The sequence below is a fragment of the Megalops cyprinoides genome, chromosome 25 (assembly GCF_013368585.1).
Source record: "Megalops cyprinoides isolate fMegCyp1 chromosome 25, fMegCyp1.pri, whole genome shotgun sequence".
Taxonomy (NCBI): Eukaryota; Metazoa; Chordata; class Actinopteri; order Elopiformes; family Megalopidae; genus Megalops; species Megalops cyprinoides.
The window spans coordinates 5,658,688-5,673,813 of record NC_050607.1 but is presented as its reverse complement, the minus strand read 5'-3'; the positions used below and the strand labels follow the sequence as shown (position 1 = coordinate 5,673,813).

General features: G+C 43.6%; 1 protein-coding gene and 1 non-coding gene across 2 annotated transcripts in view; both read right to left on the bottom strand.

The window, feature by feature from the left end:
• Positions 1 to 9,480, bottom strand: part of ptprq (protein tyrosine phosphatase receptor type Q) — a 68,323-nt gene extending 58,843 nt beyond the window's left edge. The window contains exons 1-13 of the mRNA XM_036519664.1: positions 9,372 to 9,480; positions 8,839 to 9,056; positions 7,798 to 7,978; positions 6,648 to 6,944; positions 5,772 to 6,056; positions 5,121 to 5,396; positions 4,464 to 4,724; positions 3,815 to 3,945; positions 3,054 to 3,183; positions 2,628 to 2,781; positions 2,223 to 2,329; positions 1,798 to 1,895; positions 146 to 311 (exon numbers count right to left, since the gene is read on the bottom strand). Of these exons, the coding sequence (XP_036375557.1) occupies positions 146 to 311; positions 1,798 to 1,895; positions 2,223 to 2,329; positions 2,628 to 2,781; positions 3,054 to 3,183; positions 3,815 to 3,945; positions 4,464 to 4,724; positions 5,121 to 5,396; positions 5,772 to 6,056; positions 6,648 to 6,944; positions 7,798 to 7,978; positions 8,839 to 9,056; positions 9,372 to 9,480 (2,413 nt within the window). The remainder of the gene's footprint in view (positions 1 to 145; positions 312 to 1,797; positions 1,896 to 2,222; positions 2,330 to 2,627; positions 2,782 to 3,053; positions 3,184 to 3,814; positions 3,946 to 4,463; positions 4,725 to 5,120; positions 5,397 to 5,771; positions 6,057 to 6,647; positions 6,945 to 7,797; positions 7,979 to 8,838; positions 9,057 to 9,371) is intronic.
• trnal-aag lies at positions 3,640 to 3,721 on the bottom strand. Its single transcript has one exon. It is a non-coding gene; the product is annotated as a tRNA-Leu (tRNA).
• Positions 9,481 to 15,126: the final 5,646 nt, after the last annotated feature.

The following is a 15,126-nucleotide window of genomic DNA, read 5'->3' as shown; positions in this document are numbered from 1 at the left end:
TACTTTAATATATTTTAATATATTTCATTTTTGTAAGGGTATGTACACACACCCACACCCACACACACACTCCCACACCCACACACAACATGATGCTAGGTCAGGCAGGCAAGCTCTGGCAGCTGATAGACGACCGCATCCTTACGTGTGAGGACATGCTTTAAGACTGTCTCACTGCTCTCTGCCCCTTTGAAGGACTGGATGGTGAACTCATACTCCGTCCCCGGAGTCAAATCCTTGATCCTGACGCTACTGTCACGAACAGTGACTTTACGGCGCTTGGATTTGGTCTCCAGCAAGCCATAACCGAGCTGCAGGGAGGGATAGGAAAAAGAGGAAACGATGCAGAGGGTCTGCTGTTGGATAAAATGCTGAAGGAGTGAGGGAGACTTAAGCAGACACACTCAACACTCAGGCCACACAATGCAGGTGCGGTCGCACAGAAACATTAGATGCGGATTCACGCACGTTGGATTCTACACCGTGTTTCGGCCACTTTGCGGGACCATTCGAGAGCAGCGAGCCGGGGCGATACAATGGGAACAGAAATGTGCTTGGTCATTCGCTGTAGGCCCAGGCTCCTGGACCGGCATCATGCATTTTTCAGCGGCCAGGAACCCAATCTGACTGGGGCAGGTCCTCTTTGCTAGGCAACATCTCTGGTGATGCGCTGGCCATGAAACTTTAAACAAGTGGCCTGGTTCCCTTCATAAAGGGGCGGTTTGAGCCTCACGCGGGAGGGTGTAAGCTGAGAAGTGTGCCTCTGCCGTCGGTCATCATCTGCCTGGTGGCAGGCAGAATGACTCCCAGAATCCTCAGCAGCAGAACAGCGCACCGCAAAATACTCTGCAGCTACAGCGCAAGCGATATGGCAGACCAAACACGGGTTATCTGGGGTTACTTAAAATGCTATTCATTTAATTTTAAAACCATGACCAGATTTACCTTACCACCAAAGAAGCATAACAGCATACATCTCTGTTTTAAATTCCAGTTATGCTGTGAGTACTGAAACCGCAAAAGCAACCACAGCATGTAGAAAACTACATTTTATTTAGTATACAACAGCAGCTACTGTGTGGTGCCACAGGTACTGCAGAACGGAAACACACTTAGAGGACACAGCGGTAAGGTTACTGGTGTATGTAAAGTTCCATCCCTGACAGCACTAGACCTGTTTGTTTCCTGGCTGGTGTCAGCATGCATAATGGATCAGAACAGACAGCTGCTGCAGAAAGTCACAGCTAATGGGGTGCAGCAATGCACTGCCGGAGTTAAAGCACACTGCTCAACTGCTGGAGTTAGGCTGCATGGGGCCCACTTACTGTGGGAGACAGTACTGTACCCACTCACTGTGGGAGCTCGGTGGGAGCAGCACTGCTTGCGAGATAGTCTATAGACCATCTGAGGCTCATAAACATGCAAACACTTTCACAAGCTCACAGCACCGGTGGGGTAAAAGTAGACAGGGATCCAATGTTCATAGCTTTCCAACATGTAGCGATAATACCTTCATGGAAAATTAATGGATGCTAATATGCACTATATCACATATATATATATATAAATATATATAATATAAATTTTTTTTTTTCCATGTATTCCAGAATATGCTTATCAATTTACGATAAGTATTTGCAAACAACAACACTTGCATTGAATTATGTTTGAAATTATATATATACACACAGTCAGACACTACATCCTGACATAATATTGTAAAATGTTAAAATATTTTGGCAGACGGTATATTGATCTCATGTGACAGTTTTTGCAGTAAAGATTTCAGCAGCTCACCCTGTACCCCTCCACCTGGCCTTGAGGGTGCCTCCAGGTCACGTAGAGAGAGCTCCCGTCCTGATCAATGAAGGTCACATCTCTGGGGGCAGCAGGGGCTGGAACACAAGGCCAGATATTACTGAACAGAGAGGTCTGTGGTGAGTCTATCCTGCCCTGCTTATATAAATGTTTATATTGAGACACTCAGCTGGGTAACACAGCCTATATATGTGCTGTTATGGTATAGAATTTCTGCTCAATTTCCAATTATTCCTTCTGTTAAAAAGAATCACAAACTCAAACTTGTCAAACCAGTTTTGCCCCAGCAGAGGGCAGTGTTATATGTTTTCAGGGCAAAGTTAGCAGCTGTCTTAGAGGAATGGGGTTAAAAACTGCTGGTTATCTTGACATCGATAGTGTAACATTATGACATCATGACTCACCAGTGGTCACATCTATAGTGGCTGGGAGACTCCACTTCTCACCACTTGTGGTAATTACGTCAATTCTGTAATCACTTCCAGGTAAGAGGCCCTCAAACTGATGGATTCTGGGAAGGCACAAAGGCATTTGTTGGGCTTTATCCAAAGAGAAGATTCAAAGGGGAAAAAAAAAAAAGGTGCCTACTGAACTAATGTGACATGTACTACAATGAAGAAAAAGATCCCTCAAATGATTTGATTGAACCGTTAATATAACAAACTGTTTTCTGAAATGTAATTAACCTGGCAAACCCAAACTTTCTGGGTAGCCCTGGGGCTCCTAAAATAATCACATAAATCAGCTCATTGCCTTTAAAAAGTACGATGACAATAGCCTGACACTGCTTGGTGATCGTTACTTCTCACCTGTGGTCAGAAGCAGTGAGGATTTCCTGTTTTTTGAAAGTCGCGTTTGTGATTGACAGGATAAAACCATTGAAGACACCTTGAGCCTCGGACCAGCTGACTGTTACAGAAGTTGAGGTCTTATTAAAGGACAGCCTCTCAGCTGCACTGGGTGCTACAAGAGAAAACAGGTGACATTAGTTCTTACTCAAAAAGTAATTCAATTCAAGACAAACCTTTCATGTCACTTTTGCACTTACAAGATCAATACAAAGCAAATCTTTAGCATCACTTTAGCAGTTACAAGATCAATAAAAACAAACCTTTCACATCATTGCAAGATCAGCATGCAAGGACATCTGGACATGTTTGAATCCTGTGAGGATTAAAAATCATATGTATTCACTGTGTTCAACGCTGATAAAGTTTAAATGGGTAGAAATGTACCAGCTCGTATCCTGCAGGACACCGGGGTACTGTCTTTGAAGTTCTCCTTCTCAGTCCGAATGGAGAGATTATACAGCTGCCCCGGCTGCAGCTCAGCAAACCGCGCTCTGCCCTCCTTTACCTTCTGTACCTGTAACCACTACAGGTAAATGTCTCACCTGGTGCAGTGCAGCACAGTGATAATACAGTACATCCAACTCTCAATTCAACACAGGAACTTCAGACACATGGAGCTCATCTCTGACTGATAAATCATCTCTTCAAGCAGCATTTCTAATCTAGCATCCTCTCTATCCATCGTATCTATCCCTATTCTCAATGTGAAAAGCACACTACACTAGCTTAGCAATTAACTCAGCATCTTACTGACTCAGTATCTTGTAATACTTCTCGATAACTACTCATATTATATGTGTATTACTGGCATTTAGCAGATGCTATTATCCAGAGCAACTTATATTGGTTACAGTTTTTTTACACCGTTACCCATTTATACAGCTGGATATTTACTGAGCAGCAGCACCCCAGCAGGGAATCGAACTGGCAACCTTAATCACTATGCTACACTGCCGCCTACAAAACTTACTAGCAGCGGTGGGATTCGAACCCACGCCCCCGAAGAGACTGGAGCCTTAATCCAGCGTCTTAGACTGCTCGGCCACGCTACCATGCTATACACTTAGCACAGTGATGCACTTATTTGTAAGCCGCTCTGGGTAAGAGCGTCCGCTAAATATAATGTAATAATATAATGTACTCACTATGACTGCAGATCCACAGTCCACACAGACCACCTCGTAGTTCTGGAAACTTCCTTCAGCCTCATCCCACAGTACTTCTATTGACGTGTCCGTCACCGCTCCCTCCCGGACATTTGTGGGTGGAGCCAGGCCTACACAAGTCGAGATTATTCGGTTTAACCAGGTTTTGTACGTTTAACCAGATACTTTTGTGTAGGTTTTTAGCGTAACATCACCAATGTAACATTAATCATGACAAATAGAAATCCACATCTGAAAAGTGATGAAATATTAATATGTAATATCCATAAATAATCATATACGTATACTATATCATAGCACTATATCATATTAAATTACTCATATTTACAGTACATTATTTAGATATTGTTACTTTCAGAAAAAAAAAATAAACTGGTATTGTATGAGCTCAAGGGCCTTCGTCATTAAGCCGAATTCGTGAATTCATAAGTCACCTTATCTTCACAAACCATTAAAAAGGAGAGAATCAAGGTAAGAACTTAGCAGAACAGAACGCAGGTAGATTGATACTTCAGTGACACATAAATGAGCAAGCTGCATATGTCTCAGTGTTCCGACAAATTCAGGATGTTTAAAGGGGAAAGGGCACAAAGCCCTCTCTGGATTGGTCAAGGCTGCTGTCACTCACATGTCTTCACAGCAGGGACCCTGTAGACCGCACTGGTCATGCCTCTGCTGGTGACATAGACAGAGAACTCGTACACGGTCCCAGGCATCAGGTTCTCAATGATGACTTTATCGTCCCCTTTGGAGAGGGCCTTGTGCTTGCTGCCTCCTTTGTAGATAACATTAATGCCATCAAATACACCAGCAGTAGGCCTTTGAACGAACAGCACTATGGAGTGGGTGCTGACATTATATGGGACTGCTATCTCGACTCCTTTAGGCCCTAGAAACGGAGCAGAGAGAGACAGAGGGATGGATGATGCTGGAACAGGTTTGGATTTCATCACATCTGCTGGTTCACGTACTGCAATACATGACTCCAGATCCCTTACTATTCTGTTAATACTACAATATGTTCATTATAACAGCATTTTCTCTCTCATTTCACAGCATTTTAAATACAACGATATATTTTAAAGCAACATTGCAACACTGCAGTAAAAGGGATTTGTTTCTTTGGTTTATTTTGTGGGCAGCCAGTCAAAGGAGTGGCATCTTCCCACACTTACTGTGTCATGGCGGAAACATGACGAACATTACTGAAATGTTGAGAAGGTGTTGGGTTTTAGTCGTATAAAAACTACACTCAACTGAAAAACCTTGATGGAAAAAAACGTACTCAACGTTTGCAGGAAGGTCTTCACCTCGCTCCTGTTCCCGTTCTTCACAGCTGCCACCCCGATCTCATACGTCCCGCCTGGAGTGAGCGTGCTCAGTTCAAAGCTGAGAGCGCCATTTACCCAGAATTCTCCGGGGCTGTCGTCTTCAGCGGCTGACCTGGCGTGGATGTAGTACCCATCAACCTCCTCTCCCCGAGGAGGCTCCCAGCGCACCGTCACATTCTGCTCTCCCACATCCTCCAGAAGCACGAACACGCGGCCAGGAGGACTGACCGCTGAGACGCGCGCGCGCACGCAGGCACGCACACACACGCACACACACAGGCGCGCGCAGACACACACATACACACACAGAAGCAGATTATTATGTGTGAACAGAAGAGCAAAAACTGACCACTGCCTCCGTTTTATTTATTTTTTGTTTTTTAGATTTAATAGAGCTGCTGGCTCTATCTACATAATGAAAAACACAAACTCCTGAGGTTACAGATAATGGCTCTCAACTGCAAAACAAATGACACCTGTGGCCTCTGCGAGATGAAACAGGACAATGTCTGCTACACTTTCACAGCCCCAGAACTGAATCCATGGCGTCCCTGAGGTGTGTGCAGGAAGGGATTCAGAGGGTGTGGGATGTGACAGTGACTTGCCTGTGATGACAGAGAGGGGTGCATCCACACAGCTCTGCAGGCCCTGGGCAGTGACAGTCTGAACACTGACACTGTACAGGTGATAGGGCTGCAGGCCACCAATCACAGTAGAGGTGGTGTAGTTCTCCACAGCCAGAGTCTGCGTCACACCCGCCTCCTCGTCCACCCATGTGATCAGGTATTGGTAGAACAGGGCATTGTGGGAGTGGTCAGGGGTGGTCCAGTACATAGGCACTTCCGTGGCTGTGACTTTCCTCACTGTGACGTTCTGCGGTGGGTTGGGCCCTGGGAAGCAGGGAAACAATGCCACGAATGAATGAATGAATTAATGAATGAATGAACACACACACACAAAAACCCATGTGCACACACATTAGCACACGTACACACACACACGCTAACAAGGAGAAAGGCACACACAAGCCTACACTCATGCAAGCATACACACAGACTCATATGCACACTTACTTGCAGACACACACACACACACACACACACACACACACACACACACACACTCAAATGTGCATTGACAATTATTGAGCCTGACAGTCAGTAAAACTGACATGGCAGATTAACCCAAAGACCAGTCTGAAGCTCAGTTTGCTCGTTCTTTTTTATATGGGTAATTCTGGATTCATTTCAACACTCTGCTCTTTATGTACGGCGGTGAGGACTGCCCGTGAGGTCACGACACGGTCTTTAACCTGTTAAAGGTTCTGGAACATTCCAAACATTCTACGCATTCCGGACCTTAGAGCATCGTCAAAGTTCAAAGTTGCTAGATCAGAATCTCAGAGGTGCTGGCAAGACCGACCTTCAGAGGGTTTTACTGTAAATTTAATGTAAATCCCCACTAAAAGGTAGAGCACTCACTGGTCATGACTCTGAGAATGGAGCCCAAGCTTCGAGTGACTCCGCTGGGGTGCCTCACTCTGACGGAGAACAGGTAGACGCGCCCGGGGGACAGTCCCTGCACGGCCACGTGGGTGGCGTTGGGTGACAGAGTCCTCCGATGCGGTTTGTCTGCAGACGTGACCTCCTGGTACTGCAGGAAGAGCTCCGCCACGTCACCCTCCTGCACCCAGTCTTCCAGGGGAGTCCACCGAAAACGAGCCTCCCTCTCCCTCACCTCCTCCAGCTGCAGGTCAAAGCGTGGTGGCGCTGGTGGCACTGGGACACAGCGGAGTTAGGTAAGAGTGGGCCTCAGCACTGTATACGGCTGCGGTGGTAGTGTAGCACACTAATGAGCAGGGCTTGTAACCAAAAGGTTGCCAGTTCGATTCCCTGCTGGGGGCACTGCTGCTGTACCTTCAGGCAAGGTACTTAACCCAGAAATGCCTCAGTTAATAACAAGCTATATAAATGGGTAACAGTGTAAAAAAACTACCCAATGCAAGTTGCTCTGGATAATAGCATCTGCTAAATGCCAGTAATACACATAGAATATGAGTAGTTAGAGAAGTATTAAAAGATACTGACTTAATTGCTAAGCTAGTGTAGAGTGCTTTTTAAATTGAGAATAGGGATAGATATGATAGATAGAGAAGAAGCTAGATTAAAAATGCAGCTTGAAGAGATGACTTATCAGAGATTAGCTCCATGTGTCTGAAGTTCCTGTGTTGAACTGAGTTGAATGTACACATTGTAACCTATGTAAGTTGCTATGGATAAGAGTGTCTGCTAAATGTAATATAGCCCACCACCACTCAGCGTTCAAAGGTACACAGAGTTACTCTGACAAAAAGAATCACATGAAAAGCGTTTGGGCGGCGATCATTTATCCATCAGCCCCTGAGGGTCCAATGTATGTGAACACAGTATGTCCAGCCAGGCACTTTCCCTGCTTTTGATTTTAACAGCATATGGATTTCATATAAAATTAATTTCAAACTCCATATTATCTATTTTACTTGACAACAGTATTCTAAATAACTCATTTTCGGAGAACAACCCATGACCTGCCACCATACATTTAAATCATACTGCAACTGTAATTTCAGGGTTCATTCATTAAAACGCTCACTTCTGTAGTGACACATGTACGGCAGGGGCATGTAGCAGAAGAATCCTGTGAAGAAGTAATTTGGGCCAGTGGCGTTCATCTGCAGGGCGAAGCAGTCCGTCTGATTGGCGGGCAGTGATGATGTCACCACACTCGTCAGGTTATAAGCAGCTCCATTAGACCAGCGAAGCTCTCCTTCCTGCTGCATAGAGAACAGACACACTGACTGCACTTCAGGACCCAGCTGCTCAAGTCTCCACACTTCCACAATCACAGGAGAAACAAAATAACGGTTTATCCCTACTTGGTAACGTCAAATAAATGAGCAATAAAAATAGTCCAGTGTGCCATTTTAAGGAAATGTCTGCACACGTCACTTGAACAGAAATATCTTGTAACAGCTTCTATTTTTCCCACGAAATGTTCCCATGATGGCTACAAATGTTAAATGCTCCTCAGTCCACTTTGGGCAGTGTATCTTTGTCAACCTTCAGTGGCAAATGCACATCTATTTTTTGTGATGGGGAAATAATGTTTATGAAGAATGAATGAATAAAATTTATGTACAAGCCACAATGAACCATTCCCAGATGGTCAGTGAATTTCACCAGCCTTTGGAAAGTGACCGTTTATCATGCGTGGTCCCTTGGAAAATAAACATAATGCTCAGGATGGGTGTTGGACAGCCCAGCCCTCTTTCTTCAAAGGTTAATGAAATGGACTCTCCTCCCCAGAGGAGTTTACAGATAGGAGTTTACAGTTCCACCAAGAATCTGCTACTGTAAGGCAGACAGGGGCAGAATAACAACACAGCCAGGCTGTTACACAGGGAACATTTATCCAGCTCCTCCAATAGAATTCCAATTAAGCATTCATGAGCCCAACCAAATGAGTCCGTGCTCATCTCTACATATCTCAAAGGAGGACAGTATTACCTACGGGAAAATAAAGAGTGCATGTTCTTGAAATGCATAAGCTTTATCTCACTTGGTTTAAATATTCCAGAGGGTGATACGAGACCAGGGCGGCTGTGTGAAGCCACCGGGACCTGCTCCAACTTACCTGCAAGTCGTTGAGGCCTGTCCACAGCAGCACCATGTGGTTGAGAGCCCGCAGGTAGGAGGAGATGAACAGGAAGTCCTCCTCCGTCTCCATGTTGGCCAGATGGGCTCCTGAAGCCACTGCATTGCAGGCCTGGCCAGCCTCTGCCCACGGCCTGCCCTTCCGCCACGCCCGGTAACAGCTCCTATCCAAGTGCACCCAGCCCGCCGGGCAATGAGCTGAGGAGGAGGACACCTGGGTCAGATCAAAGACCCAACTGTGTACATGCAGTATGACTACACCCGCCATGTTTAATCACCTGCATGGGCATCAGACGCTTTGGGAAGAGCACTTTATTATGGCATACAATATTAAAGTGAAGAAATGCGATGTTGGAAGCCATGGCAATAATACAGATATGGATATTAACAGCAAAGGATAAAAAAAACAAACCGTACATTAGATTGCTTTTCAAATCTCCCTGCAATAATTCGAATTCCACCCCCCCATATCTCCAAATTTGCCTGAACTGAGACAAAAAAAGGGGTTTCTACCCGTTTCAAGTAGCACGTTTAGCCTCTGTGTGATGGTGATGTTGAGATGCGGGACTGCAGTCTTAAACTCCACGGTGAAATAGTGCAGCGCGGCAGGCTGGAGGCCCATGACTCTGAAAGAGTCCCTGTTCGGAGGAACGACCCACAGGTGCCCGCTCAGCCTCAAGGAGACCGATTGCGCGTCCCCTCCACGCCTCCATCGAAAAAGAGCAGACGTGGCTGTCGTTTCAACCCCAACTGAAGAACTCTGTACTGGGTCTAATAAAAAAAAAAATTTTTTTTTTTTTAGAAATATCACTATGATCAATATTATGTAATATGTATGAATGTTTATACACTGTGTGTGTGTAATGTATGTCCACATGATTAAAATCAGTACATTTGTGCGAACTGGATGAATAAGGTGACACTGCCTTTAAAATGAAATTTTTGTGTTCCGTTACCTATTTGAAAGGACTTTGTTTCCAGAATGACTTTGTTTTTGAAGGATTTTACATCAACGTTATACATTTCAGACTCCAGAGGTTCAGGGAGGACTACTCTGCAATCCGGAACACATCCAGAAAGGTCAGTAGCATTCAGCCACAGCTGTAGGGAATCAAATGGTTAAACAGCAATATATTACATTACATTACATTATTGGCATTTAGCAGACGCTCTTAGCCAGAACGACTTACATCGGTGACAGTTTTTACAATGTTTTCCATTTATGCAACTGGGTATTTTCTGAGGCGGTTGTGGGATAAGTACCTTGCCCCAGGGTACAGCAGCAGTTCCCCAGTGGGGAACCAGTAACCTTTCAGTTACAAGTCCTGCTCCTTAACCACTATGCTACACTGCCACCTTTATCATTTTATGCCCCCAATATCATTTTATCTGACGGACACCTCCTCTTAGGCCATGTAGACAGACCAAGTATGGTCAGTTCAAGGACAACTCAAACCCAGCATTCACTGCACATGTATAAATAATAAATTTCACAAAAGCAATACTAATGAATTCAAAATAAACTTGGCTGGCTGTTAAAGGAATTTCCAACTCCAGTGCTATCTGGAACCTGAAAAGTGTACCAGATTAAATATGTTAAAATGAATAAAAATAGTTTTGAGATTTGAGTAAGCACACATCAAATGGTATCAACCAAAATATTTTGGCTTTGAATCTGACAGCATGTTGGATTGCAGTTCCTTAAATAACTGTAATATTTTTTAAGTTTACACAAAAAGGCCAAATTATTTTTTTTATTTTAATCCTCTTCTGTGGGAAGGCGGCCCACAAACTGCACAGCAATAAAGGACGCATCTGACCAGTTCTTACCGTTCGGTTATCTGCGCTTAAATAGGTCACCGAGTACTGATCTGGTTCCTCATTGTGGGGGAAACGGCCAAATTCAGCATTCACCTCCACAGAGCTTGGCACTTTGGTGCAGGTTAGACTGACCGCCTACAGGATTGAAAAGGCAATCCTTTTAACACTGCATCCAGCTTCAGAATTCCAGTAACATCATTTTCATTAACACACCGTTTTGGCTGCTGGCCACATCTAATAACTCATGTTTTACAGAGAGCATCATCTGAAAACACTGTACTTTCTCCAGCCAATGTCACGCACGCAATTAACCAACGAAAAAAAAAACTAAGGAAAGTAAAGAAGTCACAGTGCGTCTGTCTGTTAAAGAGATGGACTGATAGTGTAATGTTTGTGGAGATACTACTCAGGTCGAGAAGTTTTCTTACCTGAAACAAATAATCTGATATTAGCCACAGAAGAACTGTTTTGTCCATGAGGAAACCTGGTTTCATCGGATGTGCATGCAGTTCAACAGCCCCTAAATTCAGATTGAATTAAAGCAATTTTTAATTCAATCTGTTAACTGGCTCTCAGACAAAGACAAATTAACAAAACAATGAAACAATCATTAAATCAAGACAAACATAAAACCTGTCCCAGCTGTAACTGATTGATTTGACGCACTTATTTTACAAGATGGAATATAGACAATGAGGATCCTCAATTTAACCAATTAAACAATTAACATTAAACATTTAACCTGTTGGGGGTGAGGTGAAGGGCTACTCCTTCACAGCATTCTCAAGGTCAAACTAAAATAACTTATCACAGTGAATGTAACAGCAAATAAACGAGTTAATAAACCAAACAGGCTTTCCCATTTAAACCCGTCCTAAAAGTACATAAGTAAACTATTTATCCAATAAATAAATGCATTGCTGTCATTAACTCAATGAGTAAATGAATTAGGTAATAATATCTCATTGAAGCTGAAAACACTGTCATTTGGAAGGGAAAATGCAGTACTACACGTGTGGAAACCGGCTACATGCTGAACAACGCCTTCGACAGCAATCAGAACACTTAGCCACTCAGTCTAAATGTGTCCCGAACACCTGCGAGCTACGGAAGTACGCGCGTGAAGCAGCTTAGCACAAAGATATGCTTCAGGGTAAAACTGATTTTTAAAAGTACCTGCTGTAACGTGCTCAACTTCTTAAAGGCAACTAAACTTTAAATTTAGCGCGCTCTTCTCCCCCCTCCACCACTGGACTGTAGTGATTTCCGAGAAGCCGGGGACTTCTGCCGACGCACCCTGGCTGTCGCCCATTCAGCTCCGTGAAGTGTCCTTTCCCCTCGCCGTTCTCCCCAATTTGTTCTGGCCATTGCTGCCCTTTTCCCTTTGTTGGACTGAGAGGAGGTTGCCATGGCGACCGAGAGAGAGAGCCACTCCACAAGTGGACTCCCAAAGTGGAGGAGTGGCAGTGTAGTGGCATGTGGATTGAACGGGGGGCACGGCCGAGAGGCACAGTCGCCCTCCCTTCGCTTTACCGCGTTAACTTCACGAGAAGTTGTTCGGAGCGCATGCGGAATGAAAACCTCGCATCCCACCATCACATGTCACACTGTTAAACTTCGATTCGAACCTGAGTTTAATTTAAATCACGGAACAGAGCTAACACGCCGTTTCACGCGCGTTAGCCTGCCCTTTTGTCATTTCCAATAATACACATTCAGATAACCCACAGAACCGCGTTTTAGCATTCTTTTCAGTCGATTAATTCCTCAGTCGCAGTTGCACATAACCACTGCAGGATATACATTAGTATGCAAATGAATTCCTCGCTGCGGTTTGTTTTCGCAACTTGCAGATCAAAGCATAACAGCATTTGCGTAACCCCATTGAGTAACCTTGTCCAAGCGTGGGTGGACAGGGTTCACTCCCGGCTGATGCACGGGCAATAAATAAAAAGCTAATAAACAGGATAGAATCTGTCTACAATCGTACAATACGGATGCATTGCACATTGACTTCCCGCCCGGGGCCCAAGTCCTATCAAAGTCGACACAGCCGAACGGCCAGCATTCATTGATATTTCAGTCAGGCATTGCCACGTCTTTTCGACAAGAATATGAACTGCGCGCACCCCTAGGTTCCGTTCAATCGCTACGAATGCCCCTGCCCTACAAAAACCACGTAGGATCATTCAAGTCCTTGTGGGGAGGATTCGAGGATACAATCAAGAGTGGAACTGCTGTCTGAAGAACATGGTTGCAGTGTCATCAGTCTTACTCTACCCTCCCTGAATTCCAGTTGCTTTGTCTAAATAACTTTGGAGGGCTCCTGAACAAACATCTATCTTTCAGACATTTACATACTTCACTTGACTGCCTTCAACATTTTGTGTCCATGTGTCTTGTTACCAGATACACAGAGAGGTTTTGCACTTTTGTCTCTTTGAAAGGAGTTAAGAAAATATGTGCCTCTGTCACTAGCTGACCTGAGGTCAGATGGCAGCACATCTGTAGTTTGTTCCAGTACTGAATAAAACATCACATAAGCATTTATAAAACATTATTCATAAACCCATTATTCATTCACATTATTCATAAATTCATCATTATTCATAAAACAACTGGATGATTCGCAGATAACATACTTGGCTCATTCAACTAACCCGGGATCAGCAAACTAACATTATTTTTAAGCTCCAGTTGGATATCAATGTGAAATCATACTTATTTATACTACTGTGACTTTTTCAGAAAAGTGTCCTGAGTGGCCATTAAAAACATTCCTCCCCCAAAAGAAATTGTAATGTCAATGACTTTAACATTTAAAATATAATTGCCTTTCAATTCTGAAAATGAATAAAAGTGAACAATGTGGAATATGCTTGCCTGTTGTTCTTTGGTAAGATCACTAAGGAAAATGAACAGACAACACTACACCATAAGCCAGAAAGGAACATGAAAAGTATAAACACTTTGGTTATAAAATATTTAAGACTACTTATTCTCCCTTCATATGCTTAATTACTATCAAGAGTAATGTCTTCTATCCGCTGCAATAAAAACATTTGGAAAAAAAATCACTGTCATGCCAAAGTGGTAAAAGTAAATAAGCATCCACAGTATGGAGTAAGTATAAGTAAGTATTAATGTCTATCAGCCAAAGACTCCACAGTCAGCTGCATTAAGCTCCTGGCTGTGGGTTTCTTTCTGGTTCAGCGATGGGCTGGTGGGAGGTGAGAAAAGGCCCTGCCATTTTAATTACACACTGTGAGCCCACAATGTGAGTCAGCAGGAAACCGTGGCTGTGTAATTGCTGACCTGCGTGGGACGGCAAGTGTCCTGAAGCAGCCGTCCCCATCACGGGCGAGTCTGCGGTGACGCACTTTCCCGCAAAGCCACACTGAAAGGAGACTTTTCAGCAAATGCTCCTTACGTAATTGAATAGGGCGACAGAGTACTAAAAGGGAGGTACTGTAGATCGAATCCATTTTAATTGAGCAAGGAAGCCTCCCCTTGCGGTAGTTGTATTTGTTCATGCCAGAGCGGAATTAAATCAAAACTGTCCCCCCACCTGCTGAGCTGCAAATCTGTCACCATTGCTTTTTGAACGAAGGACAGCCACCCCACACCGAAAGATGAAACCCCTATGAAGTCTCAGATTGGGATTAGCAAACAATGGCGGGTTTCAGAGTTAATGCACTGTATGACGTGCGGCAGAAAGAATTAAGATTAAAAAACAAATAAATTGATTAACTGTACAGTTGTGATACAATGTTTTTATTGTTGTGCTTTTAATTGTTGTGACACCTGCTTTGAAGAAAATACATTGCCACACATCTTATTGAACACACTAATGAGGTAAAATATTATCAAGAGATCCATATTTTACTTCAGAAACAGCAATGAGTATGATGAACGTTCAGCATGCTGAAAGGCTACCTTAACTTCTATTGGAAGAATATGTCATTGGAATAAATGGTATGCTGTAAGTGATAATGCAGATCTGACAATACCATTCAAAACATTAGCTTCATAACAGCAAGGGATTGTCATTTTACAAGTCATTTCTTTTAAAAGTGCCTAACAGCTCAGTTAAATAATTGCTTCAAGAATATTTTGGCATCAGAAATACTATATTATATGTTAATGCTACTACTACATAATACATAATTGCAATTCTCAAAAGTCACATAGAAGTCATGTAAATGCAAAAACTCCAATTAATATAGAAGAAAATGACAAAATATCGTCTCTGCAACATGAACCATGAGCAACGAACATGTTACCTGGCTGGCTAAATGCATTTTGTTAGTGAACCTAAACATGTCATTAGAATAATTACAATGTGGTTTACTTCCAAAAAGCAGAGCTTAAGCCTGGTTCAAGTGCTTCAGAAGTTGACCCCCCACCCCCCTCCCCCCTGAATCTTTGCAGGCCCCGCCCCTGTGCT